Here is a 24,377-nt window from a genome sequence, read left to right on the forward strand (position 1 = left end):
ACTGCATTTTTACCCCAAAATAAGAAAAATTTCTGCAGTTTGACCCAAAATAAAGAAAATTTCTGCAATTTTGTCCCATAAAGAGGGAAATTTCTGCATTTTTTTCCCAAAATAAGAGAAACTTCTGCCTTTTTGACTCAAAATTTGTGAAATTTCTGAATTTTGCCTCCAAATTAAAAGCATTACTGCATTTTTGCCCCAAAATATGGGAAATTTCTGCAATTTTATTCCAAAATAAGGGAAATTTCTGCCTTTTTACCCAAAAATAATGGGAATTTCTGCATTTTTTGCCACAAAATAAGGGAAATTTCTGCAATTTTATCCTAAAATAAGTTAAATTTTTATCCTTCTGCTCCAAAATAAGGGAAATTTCTGCCTATTTGGCCCAAAATAAGGGGAATTTCTGCATTTTTCCCCCAAAATAAGGGAAATTTCAGTATTTTTGCCCTGAAATTAAAAGAATTTCTGTCTTTTTGCCCTAAAATAAGGAAAATTTCTGCATTTTTGCTCCAAAATAAGGGGAATTTCAGCATTTTTGTCCCCGAATAAGGGGAATTTCTGCAATTTTGCCCAAAAATAAAGGGAATTTCTGGAATTTTGACACAAAATTAGGGGAATTACTGCAATTTTGCCCCAAAATAATGGAAATTTCTGCCATTGTGCTCAAAAATTAGGGGAATTTCTGCCTTTTTGACACAAAATTAGGGGCATTACTGTCTTTTTGCCCCAAAATAAGGGGAATTTCTGTATTTTTGCCCTGAAATAAAAAGAATTTCTGTCTTATTGCCCTAAAATAAGGAAATTTTCTGCATTTTTGCTTCAAAATAAGGGGAATTTCAGCATTTTTGCCCCGAAATAAGGGGAATTTCTGCCTTTTTGCCCCAAAATTAGGGGAATTTCTGCTTTTTGCCCCAAGACAAGGGAAATTTCTACAATTTTGCCCCAAAATAAGGGAAGTTTCTGCAATTTTGTCTCCAAAAAGGGAAATTTCAGCAATTTTGCCCCACAATAAGGGGAATTTCTGCCTTTTAGCCCCAAAATTAGGGGCATTACTGGGTTTTTGCCCCTAAATAAGGGAAAATTCTGCATTTTTGCTTAAAATTAATTGGAATTTCTGCCTTTTTGCCCTAAAATAAGAAGTATTTCTGTCTTTTTGGAAAAAATAAGGGGAATTTCAGTCTTTTTCCCTAAAATAAGTTTAATTTCTGCAATTTGCCCCCAAATTAGCGGAATTACTGCCTTTTGGACCCGAAATAAGGGAAATTTCTAGATTTCTTTTCCATGATAAGTGAAATTTCTGCAATTTTGCCTTAAAATAACGGAAATTTCTGCCTTTTTGCTCCAAATAAGGGGAATTTCTGCAATTTTTCATTAAAATAAAGTGGGATTTCTGCATTTTTGCCTCCAAATAATGGGAATTTCTGCAATTTTGACACAAAATTAGGGGAATTTCTGCAATTTTGCCCAAAATAAGGGAAATTTCTGCAATTATGTCCATAAAAAGGGAAATTTCAGCAATTTTGCCCCACAATAAAGGGAATTTCTGCTTTTTTGCCCCAAAATTAGGGGAATTTCTGAATTATTGCCCCAAAATGAGAAGCATTACTGCATTTTTACCCCAAAATAAGAAAAATTTCTGCAGTTTGACCCAAAATAAAGAAAATTTCTGCAATTTTGTCCCATAAAGAGGGAAATTTCGGCATTTTTTTCCCAAAATAAGAGAAACTTCTGCCTTTTTGACTCAAAATTTGTGAAATTTCTGAATTTTGCCCCCAAATTAGAAGCATTACTGCATTTTTGCCCCAAAATATGGGAAATTTCTGCAATTTTATTCCAAAATAAGGGAAATTTCTGCCTTTTTACCCCAAAATAATGGGAATTTCTGCATTTTTGCCACAAAATAAGAAAAATTTCTGCAATTTTATCCTAAAATAAGTTAAATTTCTATTCTTTTGCTCCAAAATAAGGGAAATTTCTGCCTATTTGGCCCAAAATAAGGGAAATTTCTGCAATTTTGTCTCCAAAAAGGAAAATTTCAGCAATTTTGCCCCACAATAAGGGCAATTTCTGCCTTTTTGCCCCAAAATTAGAAGAATTTCTGCTTTTTGCCCCAAAATTAGGGGCATTACTGGGTTTTTGCCCCTAAATAAGGGAAAATTCTGCATTTTTGCTTAAAATTAATTGGAATTTCTGCCTTTTTGCCCTAAAATAAGAAGTATTTCTGTCTTTTTGGAAAAAATAAGGGGAATTTCAGTCTTTTTCCCTAAAATAAGTTTAATTTCTGCAATTTGCCCCCAAATTAGCAGAATTACTGCCTTTTGGACCCGAAATAAGGGAAATTTCTGGATTTCTGTCCTATGATAAGTGAAATTTCTGCAATTTTGCCCCAAAATAAGGGAAATTTCTGCCTTTTTGCTCCAAATAAGGGGAATTTCTGCAATTTTTCATTAAAATAAAGTGGGATTTCTGCATTTTTGCCTTCAAATAATGGGAATTTCTGCAATTTTGACACAAAATTAGGGGAATTTCTGCAATTTTGCCCAAAATAAGGGAAATTTCTGCAATTATGTCCATAAAAAGGGAAATTTCAGCAATTTTGCCCCACAATAAAGGGAATTTCTGCTTTTTTGCCCCAAAATTAGGGGAATTTCTGAATTATTGCCCCAAAATGAGAAGCATTACTGCATTTTTACCCCAAAATAAGAAAAATTTCTACAGTTTGACCCAAAATAAAGAAAATTTCTGCAATTTTGTCCCATAAAGAGGGAAATTTCGGCATTTTTTTCCCAAAATAAGAGAAACTTCTGCCTTTTTGACTCAAAATTTGTGAAATTTCTGAATTTTGCCCCCAAATTAGAAGCATTACTGCATTTTTGCCCCAAAATATGGGAAATTTCTGCAATTTTATTCCAAAATAAGGGAAATTTCTGCCTTTTTACCCCAAAATAATGGGAATTTCTGCATTTTTCCCCCAAAATAAGGGAAATTTCAGTATTTTTGCCCTGAAATTAAAAGAATTTCTGTCTTTTTGCCCTAAAATAAGGAAAATTTCTGCATTTTTGCTCCAAAATAAGGGGAATTTCAGCATTTTTGTCCCCGAATAAGGGGAATTTCTGCAATTTTGCTTCAAAATAAAGGGAATTTCTGGAATTTTGACACAAAATTAGGGGAATTACTGTAATTTTGCCCCAAAATAATGGAAATTTCTGCCATTGTGCTCAAAAATTAGGGGAATTTCTGCCTTTTTGACACAAAATTAGGGGCATTACTGTCTTTTTGCCCCAAAATAAGAGGAATTTCTGTATTTTTGCCCTGAAATAAAAAGAATTTCTGTCTTTTTGCCCTAAAATAAGGAAATTTTCTGCATTTTTGCTTCAAAATAAGGGGAATTTCAGCATTTTTGCCCCGAAATAAGGGGAATTTCTGCCTTTTTGCCCCAAAATTAGGGGAATTTCTGCTTTTTGCCCCAAGACAAGGGAAATTTCTACAATTTTGCCCCAAAATAAGGGAAGTTTCTGGAATTTTGTCTCCAAAAAGGGAAATTTCAGCAATTTTGCCCCACAATAAGGGGAATTTCTGCCTTTTTGCACCAAAATTAGAAGAATTTCTGCTTTTTGCCCCAAAATTAGGGGCATTACTGGGTTTTTGCCCCTAAATACGGGAAAATTCTGCATTTTTGCTTAAAATTAATTGGAATTTCTGCCTTTTTGCCCTAAAATAAGAAGTATTTCTGTCTTTTTGGAAAAAATAAGGGGAATTTCAGTCTTTTTCCCTAAAATAAGTTTAATTTCTGCAATTTGCCCCCAAATTAGCGGAATTACTGCCTTTTGGACCCGAAATAAGGGAAATTTCTGGATTTCTGTCCCATGATAAGTGAAATTTCTGCAATTTTGCCCCAAAATAAGGGAAATTTCTGCCTTTTTGCTCCAAATAAGGGGAATTTCTGCAATTTTGCATTAAAATAAAGTGGGATTTCTGCATTTTTGCCTCCAAATAATGGGAATTTCTGCAATTTTGACACAAAATTAGGGGAATTTCTGCAATTTTGCCCAAAATAAGGGAAATTTCTGCAATTATGTCCATAAAAAGGGAAATTTCAGCAATTTTGCCCCACAATAAAGGGAATTTCTGCCTTTTTGCCCCAAAATTAGGGGAATTTCTGAATTACTGCCCCAAAATGAGAAGCATTACTGCATTTTTACCCCAAAATAAGAAAAATTTCTGCAGTTTGACCCAAAATAAAGAAAATTTCTGCAATTTTGTCCCATAAAGAGGGAAATTTCTGCATTTTTTTCCCAAAATAAGAGAAACTTCTGCCTTTTTGACTCAAAATTTGTGAAATTTCTGAATTTTGCCTCCAAATTAGAAGCATTACTGCATTTTTGCCCCAAAATATGGGAAATTTCTGCAATTTTATTCCAAAATAAGGGAAATTTCTGCCTTTTTACCCCAAAATAATGGGAATTTCTGCATTTTTGCCACAAAATAAGGGAAATTTCTGCAATTTTATCCTAAAATAAGTTAAATTTTTATCCTTTTGCTCCAAAATAAGGGAAATTTCTGCCTTTTTACCCCAAAATAAGGGGAATTTCTGCATTTTTCCCCCAAAATAAGGGAAATTTCAGTATTTTTGCCCTGAAATTAAAAGAATTTCTGTCTTTTTGCCCTAAAATAAGGAAAATTTCTGCATTTTTGCTCCAAAATAAGGGGAATTTCAGCATTTTTGTCCCCGAATAAGGGGAATTTCTGCAATTTTGCCCCAAAATAAAGGGAATTTCTGGAATTTTGACACAAAATTAGGGGAATTACTGCAATTTTGCCCCAAAATAATGGAAATTTCTGCAATTGTGCTCAAAAATTAGGGGAATTTCTGCCTTTTTGACACAAAATTAGGGGCATTACTGTCTTTTTGCCCCAAATAAGGGAAATTTCTGCATTTTTGTCCAAAATTAAGTGGAATTTCTTCCTTTTTGCCCTAAAATAAGAATTTCTGTTTTTTTGGCACAAAATATGGGGAATTTCAGTCTTTTTGCCCTAAAATAAGGGTAATTTCTGCATTTTTGACCACAAATAAGCGGAATTTCTGCCTTTTTGACCCGAAATAGGGGGAATTTCTGCATTATTCCCCAAGATAAAAGAAATTTCTGCAATTTTGCCCCAAAATAAGGGAAATTTCTGCAATTTTGCTCCAAAATTAGGGGAATTTCTGCCTTTTTGACACAAAATTAGGGGCATTAAAGTCTTTTTGCCCCAAATAAGGGAAATTTCTGCATTTTTGCCCAAAATTAACTGGAATTTCTGCCTTTTTGCTCTAAAATAAGAATTTCTGCCCTTTTGGCACAAAATAAGAGGAATTTCAGTCTTTTTGCCCTAAAATAAGGGTTATTTCTGCATTTTTGACCCCAAATAAGCGGAATTTCTGCATTTTTGACCCGAAATAAGGGGAATTTCTGCATTTTTACCCCAAGATAAGGGAAATTTCTACAATTTTGCCCCAAAATAAGGGAAATTTCTGCAATTTTGTCTCCAAAAAGGGAAATTTCAGCAATTTTGCCCTACAATAAGGGGAATTTCTGCCTTTTTGCCCCAAAATTAGGGGAATTTCTGCTTTTTGCCCCAAAATTAGGGGCATTACTGGGTTTTTGCCCCTAAATAAGGGAAAATTCTGCATTTTTGCTTAAAATTAATTGGAATTTCTGACTTTTTGTCCTAAAATAAGAAGTATTTCTGTCTTTTTGGAAAAAATAAGGGGAATTTCAGTCTTTTTCCCTAAAATAAGTTTAATTTCTGCAATTTGCCCCCAAATTAGCAGAATTACTGCCTTTTGGACCCGAAATAAGGGAAATTTCTAGATTTCTGTTCCATGATAAGTGAAATTTCTGCAATTTTGCCCCAAAATAAGGGAAATTTCTGCCTTTTTCTCCCAAATACGGGGAATTTCTGCAATTTTGCATTAAAATAAAGTGGAATTTCTGCATTTTTGCCTCAAAATAATGGGAATTTCTGCAATTTTGACACAAAATTAGGGGAATTTCTGCAATTTTGACACAAAATTAGGGGAATTTCTGCAATTTTGCCCAAAATAAGGGAAATTTCTGCAATTTTGCCCCAAGATAAGGGAAATTTCTAACAGTATGTTCATAAAAAGGGAAATTTCAGCAATTTTGCCCCACAATAAAGGGAATTTCTGCTTTTTTGCCCCAAAATTAGGGGAATTTCTGAATTATTGCCCCAAAATGAGAAGCATTACTGCATTTTTACCCCAAAATAAGAAAAATTTCTGCAGTTTGACCCAAAATAAAGAAAATTTCTGCAATTTTGTCCCATAAAGAGGGAAATTTCGGCATTTTTTTCCCAAAATAAGAGAAACTTCTGCCTTTTTGACTCAAAATTTGTGAAATTTCTGAATTTTGCCCCCAAATTAGAAGCATTACTGCATTTTTGCCCCAAAATATGGGAAATTTCTGCAATTTTATTCCAAAATAAGGGAAATTTCTGCCTTTTTACCCCAAAATAATGGGAATTTCTGCATTTTTGCCACAAAATAAGAAAAATTTCTGCAATTTTATCCTAAAATAAGTTAAATTTCTATTCTTTTGCTCCAAAATAAGGGAAATTTCTGCCTATTTGGCCCAAAATAAGGGGAATTTCTGCAATTTTGTCTCCAAAAAGGGAAATTTCAGCAATTTTGCCCCACAATAAGGGGAATTTCTGCCTTTTTGCCCCAAAATTAGAAGAATTTCTGCTTTTTGCCCCAAAATTAGGGGCATTACTGGGTTTTTGCCCCTAAATAAGGGAAAATTCTGCATTTTTGCTTAAAATTAATTGGAATTTCTGCCTTTTTGCCCTAAAATAAGTAGTATTTCTGTCTTTTTGGAAAAAATAAGGGGAATTTCAGTCTTTTTCCCTAAAATAAGTTTAATTTCTGCAATTTGCCCCCAAATTAGCAGAATTACTGCCTTTTGGACCCGAAATAAGGGAAATTTCTGGATTTCTGTCCCATGATAAGTTAAATTTCTGCAATTTTGCCCCACAATAAGGGAAATTTCTGCCTTTTTGCTCCAAATAAGGGGAATTTCTGCAATTTTGCATTAAAATAAAGTGGGATTTCTGCATTTTTGCCTCCAAATAATGGGAATTTCTGCAATTTTGACACAAAATTAGGGGAATTTCTGCAATTTTGCCCAAAATAAGGGAAATTTCTGCAATTATGTCCATAAAAAGGGAAATTTCAGCAATTTTGCCCCACAATAAAGGGAATTTCTGCCTTTTTGCCCCAAAATTAGGGGAATTTCTGAAATATTGCCCCAAAATGAGAAGCATTACTGCATTTTTACCCCAAAATAAGAAAAATTTCTGCAGTTTGACCCAAAATAAAGAAAATTTCTGCAATTTTGTCCCATAAAGAGGGAAATTTCTGCATTTTTTTCCCAAAATAAGAGAAACTTCTGCCTTTTTGACTCAAAATTTGTGAAATTTCTGAATTTTGCCTCCAAATTAGAAGCATTACTGCATTTTTGCCCCAAAATATGGGAAATTTCTGCAATTTTATTCCAAAATAAGGGAAATTTCTGCCTTTTTACCCCAAAATAATGGGAATTTCTGCATTTTTGCCACAAAATAAGGGAAATTTCTGCAATTTTATCCTAAAATAAGTTAAATTTTTATCCTTCTGCTCCAAAATAAGGGAAATTTCTGCCTATTTGGCCCAAAATAAGGGGAATTTCTGCATTTTTCCCCCAAAATAAGGGAAATTTCAGTATTTTTGCCCTGAAATTAAAAGAATTTCTGTCTTTTTGCCCTAAAATAAGGAAAATTTCTGCATTTTTGCTCCAAAATAAGGGGAATTTCAGCATTTTTGTCCCCGAATAAGGGGAATTTCTGCAATTTTGCCCCAAAATAAAGGGAATTTCTGGAATTTTGACACAAAATTAGGGGAATTACTGCAATTTTGCCCCAAAATAATGGAAATTTCTGCCATTGTGCTCAAAAATTAGGGGAATTTCTGCCTTTTTGACACAAAATTAGGGGCATTACTGTCTTTTTGCCCCAAAATAAGGGGAATTTCTGTATTTTTGCCCTGAAATAAAAAGAATTTCTGTCTTATTGCCCTAAAATAAGGAAATTTTCTGCATTTTTGCTTCAAAATAAGGGGAATTTCAGCATTTTTGCCCCGAAATAAGGGGAATTTCTGCCTTTTTGCCCCAAAATTAGGGGAATTTCTGCTTTTTGCCCCAAGACAAGGGAAATTTCTACAATTTTGCCCCAAAATAAGGGAAGTTTCTGCAATTTTGTCTCCAAAAAGGGAAATTTCAGCAATTTTGCCCCACAATAAGGGGAATTTCTGCCTTTTTGCCCCAAAATTAGGGGCATTACTGGGTTTTTGCCCCTAAATAAGGGAAAATTCTGCATTTTTGCTTAAAATTAATTGGAATTTCTGCCTTTTTGCCCTAAAATAAGAAGTATTTCTGTCTTTTTGGAAAAAATAAGGTGAATTTCAGTCTTTTTCCCTAAAATAAGTTTAATTTCTGCAATTTGCCCCCAAATTAGCGGAATTACTGCCTTTTGGACCCGAAATAAGGGAAATTTCTAGATTTCTGTTCCATGATAAGTGAAATTTCTGCAATTTTGCCTTAAAATAACGGAAATTTCTGCCTTTTTGCTCGAAATAAGGGGAATTTCTGCAATTTTTCATTAAAATAAAGTGGGATTTCTGCATTTTTGCCTCCAAATAATGGGAATTTCTGCAATTTTGACACAAAATTAGGGGAATTTCTGCAATTTTGCCCAAAATAAGGGAAATTTCTGCAATTATGTCCATAAAAAGGGAAGTTTCAGCAATTTTGCCCCACAATAAAGGGAATTTCTGCTTTTTTGCCCCAAAATTAGGGGAATTTCTGAATTATTGCCCCAAAATGAGAAGCATTACTGCATTTTTACCCCAAAATAAGAAAAATTTCTGCAGTTTGACCCAAAATAAAGAAAATTTCTGCAATTTTGTCCCATAAAGAGGGAAATTTCGGCATTTTTTTCCCAAAATAAGAGAAACTTCTGCCTTTTTGACTCAAAATTTGTGAAATTTCTGAATTTTGCCCCCAAATTAGAAGCATTACTGCATTTTTGCCCCAAAATATGGGAAATTTCTGCAATTTTATTCCAAAATAAGGGAAATTTCTGCCTTTTTACCCCAAAATAATGGGAATTTCTGCATTTTTGCCACAAAATAAAAAAAATTTCTGCAATTTTATCCTAAAATAAGTTAAATTTCTATTCTTTTGCTCCAAAATAAGGGAAATTTCTGCCTATTTGGCCCAAAATAAGGGAAATTTCTGCAATTTTGTCTCCAAAAAGGGAAATTTCAGCAATTTTGCCCCACAATAAGGGCAATTTCTGCATTTTTGCCCCAAAATTAGAAGAATTTCTGCTTTTTGCCCCAAAATTAGGGGCATTACTGGGTTTTTGCCCCTAAATAAGGGAAAATTCTGCATTTTTGCTTAAAATTAATTGGAATTTCTGCCTTTTTGCCCTAAAATAAGAAGTATTTCTGTCTTTTTGGAAAAAATAAGGGGAATTTCAGTCTTTTTCCCTAAAATAAGTTTAATTTCTGCAATTTGCCCCCAAATTAGCAGAATTACTGCCTTTTGGACCCGAAATAAGGGAAATTTCTGGATTTCTGTCCTATGATAAGTGAAATTTCTGCAATTTTGCCCCAAAACAAGGGAAATTTCTGCCTTTTTGCTCCAAATAAGGGGAATTTCTGCAATTTTCATTAAAATAAAGTGGGATTTCTGCATTTTTGCCTCCAAATAATGGGAATTTCTGCAATTTTGACACAAAATTAGGGGAATTTCTGCAATTTTGCCCAAAATAAGGGAAATTTCTGCAATTATGTCCATAAAAAGGGAAATTTCAGCAATTTTGCCCCACAATAAAGGGAATTTCTGCCTTTTTGCCCCAAAATTAGGGGAATTTCTGAATTATTGCCCCAAAATGAGAAGCATTACTGCATTTTTACCCCAAAATAAGAAAAATTTCTGCAGTTTGACCCAAAATAAAGAAAATTTCTGCAATTTTGTCCCATAAAGAGGGAAATTTCTGCATTTTTTTCCCAAAATAAGAGAAACTTCTGCCTTTTTGACTCAAAATTTGTGAAATTTCTGAATTTTGCCTCCAAATTAAAAGCATTACTGCATTTTTGCCCCAAAATATGGGAAATTTCAGCAATTTTATTCCAAAATAAGGGAAATTTCTGCCTTTTTACCCAAAAAAAATGGGAATTTCTGCATTTTTGCCACAAAATAAGGGAAATTTCTGCAATTTTATCCTAAAATAAGTTAAATTTTTATCCTTCTGCTCCATAATAAGGGAAATTTCTGCCTATTTGGCCCAAAATAAGGGGAATTTCTGCATTTTTCCCCCAAAATAAGGGAAATTTCAGTATTTTTGCCCTGAAATTAAAAGAATTTCTGTCTTTTTGCCCTAAAATAAGGAAAATTTCTGCATTTTTGCTCCAAAATAAGGGGAATTTCAGCATTTTTGTCCCCGAATAAGGGGAATTTCTGCAATTTTGCTTCAAAATAAAGGGAATTTCTGGAATTTTGACACAAAATTAGGGGAATTACTGCAATTTTGCCCCAAAATAATGGAAATTTCTGCCATTGTGCTCAAAAATTAGGGGAATTTCTGCCTTTTTGACACAAAATTAGGGGCATTACTGTCTTTTTGCCCCAAAATAAGAGGAATTTCTGTATTTTTGCCCTGAAATAAAAAGAATTTCTGTCTTTTTGCCCTAAAATAAGGAAATTTTCTGCATTTTTGCTTCAAAATAAGGGGAATTTCAGCATTTTTGCCCCGAAATAAGGGGAATTTCTGCCTTTTTGCCCCAAAATTAGGGGAATTTCTGCTTTTTGCCCCAAGACAAGGGAAATTTCTACAATTTTGCCCCAAAATAAGAGAAGTTTCTGCAATTTTGTCTCCAAAAAGGGAAATTTCAGCAATTTTGCCCCACAATAAGGGGAATTTCTGCCTTTTTGCCCCAAAATTAGGGGAATTTCTGCTTTTTGCCCCAAAATTAGGGGCATTACTGGGTTTTTGCCCCTAAATAAGGGAAAATTCTGCATTTTTGCTTAAAATTAATTGGAATTTCTGCCTTTTTGCCCTAAAATAAGAAGTATTTCTGTCTTTTTGGAAAAAATAAGGGGAATTTCAGTCTTTTTCCCTAAAATAAGTTTAATTTCTGCAATTTGCCCCCAAATTAGCGGAATTACTGCCTTTTGGACCCGAAATAAGGGAAATTTCTGGATTTCTGTCCCATGATAAGTGAAATTTCTGCAATTTTGCCCCAAAATAAGGGAAATTTCTGCCTTTTTGCTCCAAATAAGGGGAATTTCTGCAATTTTGCATTAAAATAAAGTGGGATTTCTGCATTTTTGCCTCCAAATAATGGGAATTTCTGCAATTTTGACACAAAATTAGGGGAATTTCTGCAATTTTGCCCAAAATAAGGGAAATTTCTGCAATTATGTCCATAAAAAGGGAAATTTCAGCAATTTTGCCCCACAATAAAGGGAATTTCTGCCTTTTTGCCCCAAAATTAGGGGAATTTCTGAATTACTGCCCCAAAATGAGAAGCATTACTGCATTTTTACCCCAAAATAAGAAAAATTTCTGCAGTTTGACCCAAAATAAAGAAAATTTCTGCAATTTTGTCCCATAAAGAGGGAAATTTCTGCATTTTTTTCCCAAAATAAGAGAAACTTCTGCCTTTTTGACTCAAAATTTGTGAAATTTCTGAATTTTGCCTCCAAATTAGAAGCATTACTGCATTTTTGCCCCAAAATATGGGAAATTTCTGCAATTTTATTCCAAAATAAGGGAAATTTCTGCCTTTTTACCCCAAAATAATGGGAATTTCTGCATTTTTGCCACAAAATAAGGGAAATTTCTGCAATTTTATCCTAAAATAAGTTAAATTTTTATCCTTCTGCTCCAAAATAAGGGAAATTTCTGCCTATTTGGCCCAAAATAAGGGGAATTTCTGCATTTTTCCCCCAAAATAAGGGAAATTTCAGTATTTTTGCCCTGAAATTAAAAGAATTTCTGTCTTTTTGCCCTAAAATAAGGAAAATTTCTGCATTTTTGCTCCAAAATAAGGGGAATTTCAGCATTTTTGTCCCCGAATAAGGGGAATTTCTGCAATTTTGCCCCAAAATAAAGGGAATTTCTGGAATTTTGACACAAAATTAGGGGAATTACTGCAATTTTGCCCCAAAATAATGGAAATTTCTGCCATTGTGCTCAAAAATTAGGGGAATTTCTGCCTTTTTGACACAAAATTAGGGGCATTACTGTCTTTTTGCCCCAAAATAAGGGGAATTTCTGTATTTTTGCCCTGAAATAAAAAGAATTTCTGTCTTATTGCCCTAAAATAAGGAAATTTTCTGCATTTTTGCTTCAAAATAAGGGGAATTTCAGCATTTTTGCCCCGAAATAAGGGGAATTTCTGCCTTTTTGCCCCAAAATTAGGGGAATTTCTGCTTTTTGCCCCAAGACAAGGGAAATTTCTACAATTTTGCCCCAAAATAAGGGAAGTTTCTGCAATTTTGTCTCCAAAAAGGGAAATTTCAGCAATTTTGCCCCACAATAAGGGGAATTTCTGCCTTTTTGCCCCAAAATTAGGGGAATTTCTGCTTTTTGCCCCAAAATTAGGGGCATTACTGGGTTTTTGCCCCTAAATAAGGGAAAATTCTGCATTTTTGCTTAAAATTAATTGGAATTTCTGCCTTTTTGCCCTAAAATAAGAAGTATTTCTGTCTTTTTGGAAAAAAATAAGGGGAATTTCAGTCTTTTTCCCTAAAATAAGTTTAATTTCTGCAATTTGCCCCCAAATTAGCAGAATTACTGCCTTTTGGACCCGAAATAAAGGAAATTTCTAGATTTCTGTTCCATGATATGTGAAATTTCTGCAATTTTGCGTTAAAATAAGGGAAATTTCTGCATTTTTGCTCCAAATAAGGGGAATTTCTGCAATTTTTCATTAAAATAAAGTGGGATTTCTGCATTTTTGCCTCCAAATAATGGGAATTTCTGCAATTTTGACACAAAATTAGGGGAATTTCTGCAATTTTGCCCAAAATAAGGGAAATTTCTGCAATTATGTCCATAAAAAGGGAAATTTCAGCAATTTTGCCCCACAATAAAGGGAATTTCTGCTTTTTTGCCCCAAAATTAGGGGAATTTCTGAATTATTGCCCCAAAATGAGAAGCATTACTGCATTTTTACCCCAAAATAAGAAAAATTTCTGCAGTTTGACCCAAAATAAAGAAAATTTCTGCAATTTTGTCCCATAAAGAGGGAAATTTCGGCATTTTTTTCCCAAAATAAGAGAAACTTCTGCCTTTTTGACTCAAAATTTGTGAAATTTCTGAATTTTGCCCCCAAATTAGAAGCATTACTGCATTTTTGCCCCAAAATATGGGAAATTTCTGCAATTTTATTCCAAAATAAGGGAAATTTCTGCCTTTTTACCCCAAAATAATGGGAATTTCTGCATTTTTGCCACAAAATAAGAAAAATTTCTGCAATTTTATCCTAAAATAAGTTAAATTTCTATTCTTTTGCTCCAAAATAAGGGAAATTTCTGCCTATTTGGCCCAAAATAAGGGGAATTTCTGCAATTTTGTCTCCAAAAAGGGAAATTTCAGCAATTTTGCCCCACAATAAGGGGAATTTCTGCCTTTTTGCCCCAAAATTAGAAGAATTTCTGCTTTTTGCCCCAAAATTAGGGGCATTACTGGGTTTTTGCCCCTAAATAAGGGAAAATTCTGCATTTTTGCTTTAAATTAATTGGAATTTCTGCCTTTTTGCTCTAAAATAAAAAGTATTTCTGTCTTTTTGGAAAAAATAAGGGGAATTTCAGTCTTTTTCCTTAAAATAAGTTTAATTTCTGCAATTTGCCCCCACATTAGCAGAATTACGGCCTTTTGGCCCCGAAATAAGGGAAATTTCTGGATTTCTGTCCCATGATAAGTGAAATTTCTGCAATTTTGCCCCAAAATAAGGGAAATTTCTGCCTTTTTTCCCCAAATAAGGGGAATTTCTGCAATTTTGCATTAAAATAAAGTGGAATTTCTGCATTTTTACCTCAAAATAATGTGAATTTCTGCAATTTTGACACAAAATTAGGGGAATTTCTGCAATTTTGCCCAAAATAAGGGAAATTTCTGCAATTTTGCCCCAAGATAAGGGAAATTTCTGCAATTATGTCCATAAAAAGGGAAATTTCAGCAATTTTGCCCCACAATAAAGGGAATTTCTGCCTTTTTGCCCCAAAATTAGGGGAATTTCTGAATTATTGCCCCAAAATGAGTAGCATGACTGCATTTTTACCCCAACATAAAAAAAATTTCTGCAGTTTGACCCAAAATAAAAAAAATTTCTGCAATTTTGTACCATAAAGAGGAAAATTTCTGCATTTTTTCCCAAAATAAGAGAAAGTTTTGCCTTTTTGACTCAAAATTTGTGAAATTTCTGAATTTTGCCCCCAAATTAGAAGCATTACTGCATTTTTGCCCCAAAATATGGGAAATTTCTGCAATTTTATTCCAAAATAAGGGAAATTTCTGCCTTTTTACCCCAAAATAATGGGAATTTCTGCATTTTGCCACAAAATAAAGGAAATTTCTGCAATTTTATCCTAAAATAAGTTAAATTTCTATCCTTTGGCTCCAAAATAAGGGAAATTTCTGCCTATTTGGCCCAAAATAAGGGGAATTTCTGCATTTTTGTTCCAAAATAAGGGGAATTTCTGTATTTTTGCCCTGAAATAAAAAGAATTTCTGTCTTTTTACCCTAAAATAAGGAAAATTTCTGCATTTTTGCTCCAAAATAAGGGGAATTTCAGCATTTTTGCTTCCAAATAAGGAAAATTTCTGCAATTTTGCCCCAAAATAAAGGGAATATCTGCAATTTTGACAGAAAATTAGGGGAATTACTGCAATTTTGCCCCAAAATAAGGGAAATTTCTGCAATTTTGCTCCAAAATTAGGGGAATTTCTGCCTTTTTGACACAAAATTAGGGGCATTAAAGTCTTTTTGCCTCAAATAAGGGAAATATCTGCATTTTTGACCAAAATTAACTGGAATTTCTGCCTTTTTGCCCTAAAATAAGAATTTCTGCCCTTTTGGCACAAAATAAGGGGAATTTCAGTCTTTTTGCCCTAAAATAAGGGTTATTTCTGAATTTTTGACCCCAAATAAGCGGAATTTCTGCATTTTTGACCCGAAATAAGGGGAATTTCTGCATTTTTGCCCCAAGATAAGGGAAATTTCTAAAATTTTTCCCAAAATAAGGGAAATTTCTGCAATTTTGTCTCCAAAAAGGGAAATTTCAGCAATTTTGCCCCACAATAAGGGGAATTTCTGCATTTTTGCCCCAAAATTAGGGGAATTGCTTCTTTTTGCTTCAAAATTAGGGGCATTACTGGGTTTTTCCTTCTAAATAAGAGAAAATTCTGCATTTTTGCTTTAAATTAATTGGAATTTCTGCCTTTTTGCCCTAAAATAAGAAGTATTTCTGTCTTTTTGGAAAAAATAAGGGGAATTTCAGTCTTTTTCCCTAAAATAAGTTTAATTTCTGCAATTTGCCCCCAAATTAGCAGAATTACTGCCTTTTGGACCCGAAATAAGGGAAATTTATGGATTTCTGTCACATGATAAGTGAAATTTCTGCAATTTTGCCCCAAAATAAGGGAAATTTCTGCCTTTTTTCCCCAAATAAGGGGAATTTCTGCAATTTTGCATTAAAATAAAGTGGAATTTCTGAATTTTTGCCTCAAAATAATGTGAATTTCTGCAATTTTGACACAAAATTAGGGGAATTTCTGCAATTTTGCCCAAAATAAGGGAAATTTCTGCAATTTTGCCCCAATATAAGGGAAATTTCTGCAATTATGTCCATAAAAAGGGAAATTTCAGCAATTTTGCCCCACAATAAAGGGAATTTCTGCCTTTTTGCCCCAAAATTAGGGGAATTTCTGAATTATTGCCCCAAAATGAGAAGCATTACTGCATTTTTACCCCAAAATAAGAAAAATTTCTGCAGTTTGACCCAAAATAAAAAAAAATTTCTGCAATTTTGTACCATAAAGAGAAAAATTTCCGCATTTTTTTCCCAAAATAAGAGAAACTTCTGCCTTTTTGACTCAAAATTTGTGAAATGTCTGAATTTTGCCCCCAAATTAGAAGCATTACTGCATTTTTGCCCCAAAATATGGAAAATTTCTGCAATTTTATTCTAAAATAAGGGAAATTTCTGCTTTTTACCCCAAAATAATGGGAATTTCTGCATTTTTCCACAAAATAAAGGAAATTTCTGCAATTTTATCCTAAAATAAGTTAAATTTCTATCCTTTTGCTCCAAAATAAGGGAAATTTCTGCCTATTTGGCCCAAAATAAGGGGAATTTCTGCATTTTTGCCCAAAAATAAGGGGAATTTCTGTATTTTTGCCCTGAAATAAAAAGAATTTCTGTCTTTTTACCCTAAAATAAGGAAAATTTCTGCATTTTTGCTCCAAAATAAGGGGAATTTCAGCATTTTTGCCCCCAAATAAGGGGAATTTCTGCAATTTTGCCCCAAAATAAAGGGAATTTCTGGAATTTTGACACAAAATTAGGGGAATTACTGCAATTTTGCCCCAAAATAATGGAAATTTCTGCAATTGTGCTCAAAAATTAGGGGAATTTCTGCCTTTTTGACACAAAATTAGGGGCATTACTGTCTTTTTGCCCCAAATAAGGGAAATTTCTGCATTTTTTTCCAAAATTAAGTGGAATTTCTTCTTTTTTGCTCTAAAATAAGAATTTCTGTTATTTTGGCACAAAATATGGGGAATTTCAGTCTTTTTGCCCTAAAATATGGGAAATTTCTGCATTTTTGACCCCAAATAAGCGGAATTTCTGCCTTTTTGACCCGAAATAGGAGGAATTTCTGCATTATTCCCCAAGATAAAAGAAATTTCTGCAATTTTGCCCCAAAATAAGGGAAATTTCTGCAATTTTGTCCCAAAAAATGGAAATTTCTGCATTTTTGCCCCCAAATAAGGAGAATCTCTGCATTTTGCCCCAAAATTAGGGGAATTTCTGCCTTTTTTCCCCCAAATTAGGGGCATTACTTCCTTTTTGCCCAATAATAAGGAAATATCATGCAATTTTGCTCGAAAATAAGTGGAATTTCTACCTTTTTGCCCCAAAAGAAGGGGAATTTCTACAATTTTGCCCCAAAATAAAGGGAATATCTGCAATTTTGACAGAAAATTAGGGGAATTACTGCAATTTTTCCCCAAAATAAGGGAAATTTCTGCAATTTTGCTCCAAAATTAGGGGGATTTCTGCCTTTTTGACACAAAATTAGGGGCATTAAAGTCTTTTTGCCCCAAATAAGGGAAATTTCTGCATTTTTGCCCAAAATTAACTGGAATTTCTGCCTTTTTGCCCTAAAATAAGAATTTCTGCCCTTTTGGCACAAAATAAGAGGAATTTCAGTCTTTTTGCCCTAAAATAAAGGATATTTCTGCATTTTTAACACCAAATAAGCGGAATTTCTTCATTTTTGACCTGAAATAAGGGGAATTTCGGCATTTTTGTCCCAAGATAAGGGAAATTTATAAATTTTGCCCCAAAATAAGGGAAATTTCTGCAATTTTGTCTCCAAAAAGGGATATTTCAGCAATTTTGCCCCACAATAAGGGGACTTTCTGCCTTTTTGCCCCAAAATTAGGGGAATTTCTGCTTTTTGCTTCAAAATTAGGGGCATTACTGGGTTTTTGCTTCTAAATAAGAGAAAATTCTGCATTTTTGCTTAAAATTAATTGGAATTTCTGCCTTCTTGCCCTAAAATAAGATGTATTTCTGTCTTTTTGGAAAAAATAAGGGGAATTTCAGTCTTTTTCCCTAAAATAAGTTTAATTTCTGCAATTTGCCCCCAAATTAGCGGAATTACTGCCTTTTGGACCCGAAATAAGGGAAATACTTGATTTCTGTCCCATGATAAGTGAAATTTCTGCAATTTTGCCCCAAAATAAGGGAAATTTCTGCTTTTTTTCCCCAAATAAGGGGAATTTCTGCAATTTTGCATCAAAATAAAGTGGAATTTCTGCATTTTTGCCTCAAAATAATGGGAATTTCTGCAATTTTGACACAAAATTAGGGGAATTTCTGCAATTTTGCCCAAAATAAGGGAAATTTCTGCAATTATGTCCATAAAAAGGGAAATTTCAAAAATTTTGCCCCACAATAAAGGGAATTTCTGCCTTTTTGCCACAAAATTAGGGGAATTTCCGAATTATTGCCCCAAAATGATAAGCATTACTGCATTTTTACCCCAAAATAAGAAAAATTTCTGCAGTTTGACCCAAAATAAAGAAAATTTTTGCAATTTTGTCCCATAAAGAGGGAAATTTCTGCATTTTTTTCCCAAAATAAGAGAAACTTCTGCCTTTTTGACTCAAAATTTGTGAAATTTCTGAATTTTGCCCCCAAATTAAAAGCATTACTGCATTTTTGCCCCAAAATATGAAAAATTTCTGCAATTTTATTCCAAATAATGAAATTTCTGCCTTTTTACCCCAAAATAATGGGAATTTCTGCATTTTTGACACAAAATAAGGGAAATTTCTGCAATTTTATCCTAAAATAAGTTAAATAAGTACTGTACAATAAGATATGGCCCAATGTAAATCTGTAATTTTTAGTAGTAAGGGGACTTGAAATATCACATTTTCTCTGTGCTGTCTGCAAGACTGATATCCACTTAGGAGGGCTCAGTGGTCTCACTCCACTAATAGGGATACAGAAGAGTGGTGTTGTTCCGACCCCTTCTGGCCAAATGTTGTTATGTTCTTGTCCTGAAGAAATGAGACTATGGATACAAAGTACAGGGTGCCACATTGTGGAAGTAAGAATTTAGTGCACCTTAGCCGATGTCTTCCCCCCCTCCCCACCACACACTCAGTTGTCTTGATTTTTTCTCAAGTCCAAGAGATTGAGGAGACCCGAATCACCCTCACCACAACACTCCTCTCTCTCTCTCTAAAAATCAAAAACAAATTAAAACAAAAACAAACCCTTAGTTACGAAACTTGATATTTAATGAGATTCGTGACTCAATCTGGCAAAAATCCAAACGACTTACAGACACATGAGAAAGTTAGGCAACCCAGGGCACTGAAATTCTGTCTAGTTCAATGGAACAATGCCTTGAAATACCCTGCTAAACCTTTTTAGTCTATAAACGTGTCAGATGTCATGAACCATCTAAGCTAATAAGCATATTTTACAATTCCTTAGTAGTCACTTAATTGTAATTTTAGGATACAAAGTAGAAAGTGACTTTCGTGGTTGTGGTCCACTGTTAGTTCAAGAGCTCTAGCAGGAGGGCAGAGGCCTTGAGATATCCTACTTTATAAAGATAATTCCAGGCTAAATACAAACAGAAAGAGAACTTCGATTGCAAAATACAATTTTCAGTAATTGACATCCAAAAGGAATATGTCATGGCAGATTTGTGTCCCTTCTAAGTACATAGCCTAAGATCAAATTTTATTATGCCAAGAGAACATTATTGAGAAAGTAAACCGGAGATACCAAGAAAATTAGAACAGAAGTAATGGGCCTGGAGAGCTGGCTCTGCAGGTGTGAGTTCAATTCCCAGCAATCACATGTTGGCTCACAATAATCTATATTGAGATATGGCGCCCTCTTCTGGCCTACAGGCATACATGCAAGCAGAATGCTATGTATGTGATAAATTATGTTTTAAAAGTACAATAAAAATAAGTAGGTTTGGAAAGCTGTGTGTATTTTTAGAAAGTACAACTACATCTAATGCTGTCCTACATAGATATCCAGGGTCCTACAGCGTCTTTCTGTTTCTAAAAGTAAGTCTACACTTCAAATTCTGAGACTAGTGTCTTCTAAGGAATTGGTAAAAGCTTTTGGAATGTAACCTTTGGAAATATTTTGACTTTTAAAGACAGCACATCTTGGGAGTTAGAGATATGGTTCAGTGGTTAAGAGCACTGACTGCTCTTCCAGATGTCCCGATTAAAATTCCCAGCAACTACAGACTCTATAAGATTTGCCTTCTAAACTCTACATGAGTTACTCTCCCCATCCTACATGCTATAAACAAATAACAAGCTAAGTTGAATAATTGGGGTGTGTGTGTGAGTGTGTGTGTGTTTGCGTGTGTGTGTGTGTTTGTGTGTGTGTGTGTGTGATAATAACATTTTAAAAAACTAGGCCTTTTGAGGTGGGTATAGTAGAAGTTGAAGGGAGGAAAGGATAATTGAGAAACAATGTATAGTTCAATTTTTTTAAATTGAAAATGTATTGCCTATCTTAACATTATTGTAAGAATAGACTGAATGCTGCACTGTAACCTGAATTGTCCTCGATATTACATATACAACAGATTAACATACTTAATAAATTATAGACTTATCTTAGATATTTGTGTGAAAAAAATTTACTAGCCACCAGGCTTTGACACCTTCACCCTGTTGTTGGTCGACTTGTGTGCCCACAGCCCTGTCTCTTAGTCCCGCCGCCAGGTTCCCACTTCACTCCTTTCTCCAGTGCCCATGTCTCAGGCCATTCTTTCCCTGAGCACATCTGCCCCTTAGGTTTTATAGAGGCTTCTTCTTCTGCCTTTCTCTGAGCTCTCAGGCGTCCGGTGTCAACACCCCCAGACTTTGTCCTCCTTCTTTTGTTTTGTTAATTCTCTAACACTTTTATATGCAGAGGACCTGTTATTCCCCATCTCCAAACCAGTGTCTCAATACATGCTTTGGTCACACTTGTGTGTGCTGTTAAAATAGCAGCCTGGAGGGCCACTTGTTTCAGTTTGGAAGCACATTATTTGTGTGGCTGGTTGGAAAGCCCAGACCATCCTGTAATAAGTCCTTAAATGTTTGCAAAACGGCACAAGTGATACATATCTAGGATTTTACTAGAATTACCATTCTGTGCGTCTGTAATTCACACTGACTGGACTTTGCCCAGGGAAATGCTGCTAGAATACCCTTTGTGCAGATCCAGAACAACCAGCTCTGGACTCTTAAGTTTACCAGAAACTCCACAAGGGAATTGACTCTACTAGAGTGCACACAGATCATTGGTGTGCCTAGTTATTCGCTTTTTTTTCTGAGTAACCTGTTTTGTTGTTTGTGTCTTTTAAACAACTATAAACAACTTCGTGTATTTGACCTGTTACTTAAGCCTGTTGCATGGTAACTAATGCATATATTTTATTAAAGAATGGGATCAACATTACGATGAGTTTCTATATTTTCTCAGACAGAAAAATAGAAAGTTTCACAGTTAATGTGTTTAATCACATGTCTTGAATCCCTTAACAATAATTGAAAACTAGCAATTAAGTAGAGGAAGAAGGATCTATTCTTAGTGAAAAATAACTGTTAATGAGTAGCAAGGACTATATATACCTAGAAGTAAAACAGAAAGTCTTCAATGGTTTAAACTGCTTGTGTTGTGCTGGAGAAATAACTTAACAGTTAAGAGCACTGACTGCTCTTCCAAAGGTCCCGAGTTCAATTCCCAGCAACTAAGTTGTGGCTCACAACCATCTGTAATGGGATCTGATGTCTTCTTCTGGTGTGTCTGAAGACTGCAACAGTATGTCCACGTACATGAAATAAATAAATTTAAAAAAAAAGCCTTGTGTTAGGTATAGGGTTTAGGGTTAGGGGATAGGGTTAGGCGTTATTGGTTGTGGTTGGGTTTAATTTATATGAATTTATCCTGCCTTTCTGGGTAAAAAATACCTCTGGTTTGTCAAGTTAAGGTGATCTAGGTGGGAGTGAGATACTTGAGCCCTTGCAGACATCACAGAGAAAATGTGATATTTCAAGTCCCTTTACTAGTAAAAAGTACAGATTGACATTGGGCCATATCCTATTGTACAGTACTCTATCAAAGGCTTTTGTTGATACTTACTATAAAAGTATCAGAATAAAAATGGTACAGGTATCTGCAGTTAGTATACTAACATTTATGAAAACCCCAAGTATGTCATTAGAGAAACATTTCAAGCTGATTTACCATTAATTATTGTATATGAATTGCATAAATATCAAAGAAAAGCATGCTTATAAATACTGAAGAAAAAGTGAGTGTTTCTCTACATTTTATACCGATGTATAAAAATATGAATGTCGCTATGACATAAAGTAAAACTGTAATGAGGGATAAAACGAAATGATAAAAAAGGTGAGAAAAGGAATGATAAAGGTATTGAGAGGTGCCACCAGGGTGGGAGCGGCGGCCGATGGCGTTGAGACTGAAGCGGTGGCCGCTTCATCCAGGCCACGGCTCGGTCCAGCTTGGGAGTGCGCGAAGCTTTGGAGAACCTCGACCTAGTGGGACAACGCCATGGTCCCCGCCGACTTCCCGTCCGCCCTGGCGGTCAGGGCTGTGGGCCCTGCGGCCGCTACCTTGTACGGTGTTTTCTGCAAGGTGCTCTCTCACTCCCTGCTCGCCTTCTTTGAGCTGTCCTGGCAGCTGCGAATGAACTTCCCGTACTTCTACATCGCGGGCTCAGTGATCCTCAACATCTGCTTGCAGGTACACATTTAGAGCCGCGTCTGCATTGTGCGCCAACCGGGACCGTAAGATGGCAGGCCGCCCTGTGGCACCTTCAGGGATGCGCGAGAAGAACGTGCAGTCTCTCGAGAGCAGGCTCGCTCTCGGGCGGTCTGCTCACCACTTCCCCTTCCTGGGAATTGGAGGTGGGAAAGCTACCTGGGTCGATTTAGAACAAAGATATTGTGTTCCAGCAGCAGAGGAGGTAAACAAGAAAGTATTCAAGGAACTACACATCAGCAAACACCTGGCAAATCTTAGGATATGGCAAAGGGCACAGGATGCATAATGTGAAAGGAATGTTAAGTTTTCAAGAACACAGATTTACCTCAAACTTGGGTTCTGAATTAATCTTTTAAGAGTACTGGACTGTGAACTAGACATTGAATTGAATAAGAGGCCTGTTATATCAAGAATGTGATCTTAAAAGCATGCATCTCTTCCCACAAGAGGCTATATTGAAACATCGGGTCAAAGCCAGACTACAGGAAAACTTCCAAATATGACGGCAGGATTTTGAAAAAAAAAAAAAATAGTGGGACTATGTGAAGATGTTCCCCCCAAAAAGACACTGGTTCCAAAGAAAAGAAAGTCCAGTTTCACAGGAATTGACTACACCCTGGTAGTAAGGCAAATGGACCAACTATGGCTTTCTTCTTAATTCTAGTTACAGAGTAAACTGCAGATGTTACAAACCTTGACAAGTGGAGGGACAAGAAAGTAACTGGAAAGATGATGCCCTTGTGGAGTGGGAGGATAAAACGTGTATTTGTGAACAAAAAGGAGACTTTCTTGACTTTGGACGGCCATGTTTCTAACTCCTCTGGAGGCGGTAACCACATCACCCAAACAGTTAATATCCAAAGATGGAATGTTCTCAGTGTCTAAAAAAGAGCAAATGGCTGGTGTAGGCAAATGTATGCTAGTGATTTTTACAAGACTGGGGTGAATTAGTCATTGTCATTGTATTGAAATTAAAGCAAGTAATCAGAAACCCCAAAAAAAATAAAATAATTGTAAGTTATGCTGCTTACCTCATGTGAATAATACTGTGCCTGTAATATAGGTTCCTACTTAACAAGAAATAAAAGTGTTAGAGAATTAACAAAACAAAAGGAGGAGGACAAAGAATGGGGATGTTGACACCAATGCCTGAGAGCTCAGAGAAAGGCAGAAAAAGCAGCCTCTACAAAACCTAAGGGGCAGATGTGCTTGGGAAAGAATGGCCTGAGACATGGACACTGGAGAAAGGAGTGAAGTGGGAACCTGGCGGCGGGACTAAGAGACAGGGCTGTGGGCACACAAGTCGACCAACAACAGGGTGAAGGTGTCAGAGCCAGGTGGCTAGTCAATTTTTTTCACACAAATATCTAAGATAAGTCTATAGTTTATTAAGTATGTTAATCTGTTGTATATGTAATATCGAGGACAATTCAGGTACAGTGCAGCATCCAGTCTATTCTTACAAAAATGTTAAGATAGGCAATACACTTTCAATTAAAAAAAATTGAACTATACATTGTTTCTCAATTATCCTTTCCTCCCTTCAACTTCTACTATACCCACCTCAAAAAGCCAAGTTTTTTAAAATGTCATTATCACACACACACACACACACACACATACATACAACCCACTTATTTAAGTTAGCTTGTTATTTGTTTATAGCATGTATAATGGGGAGAGGAACTCATGTAGAGTTTAGAAGGCAAATCT

General features: G+C 35.0%; 1 protein-coding gene across 1 annotated transcript; it reads left to right on the forward strand.

The window, feature by feature from the left end:
• Window positions 1-22,451: 22,451 nt before the first annotated feature.
• Window positions 22,452-22,655, forward strand: LOC308427564 (small integral membrane protein 10-like protein 1; the record flags this gene model as incomplete). The annotated part of the gene is made up of 1 exon (XM_080925711.1): window positions 22,452-22,655. One exon carries the CDS (start codon window positions 22,452-22,454, stop codon window positions 22,653-22,655), a length of 204 nt encoding a protein of 67 aa, XP_080781837.1.
• Window positions 22,656-24,377: the final 1,722 nt, after the last annotated feature.

Source organism: Micromys minutus, assembly GCF_963924665.1.
Source record: "Micromys minutus genome assembly, chromosome: 1".
NCBI classification, from domain to species: domain Eukaryota; kingdom Metazoa; phylum Chordata; class Mammalia; order Rodentia; family Muridae; genus Micromys; species Micromys minutus.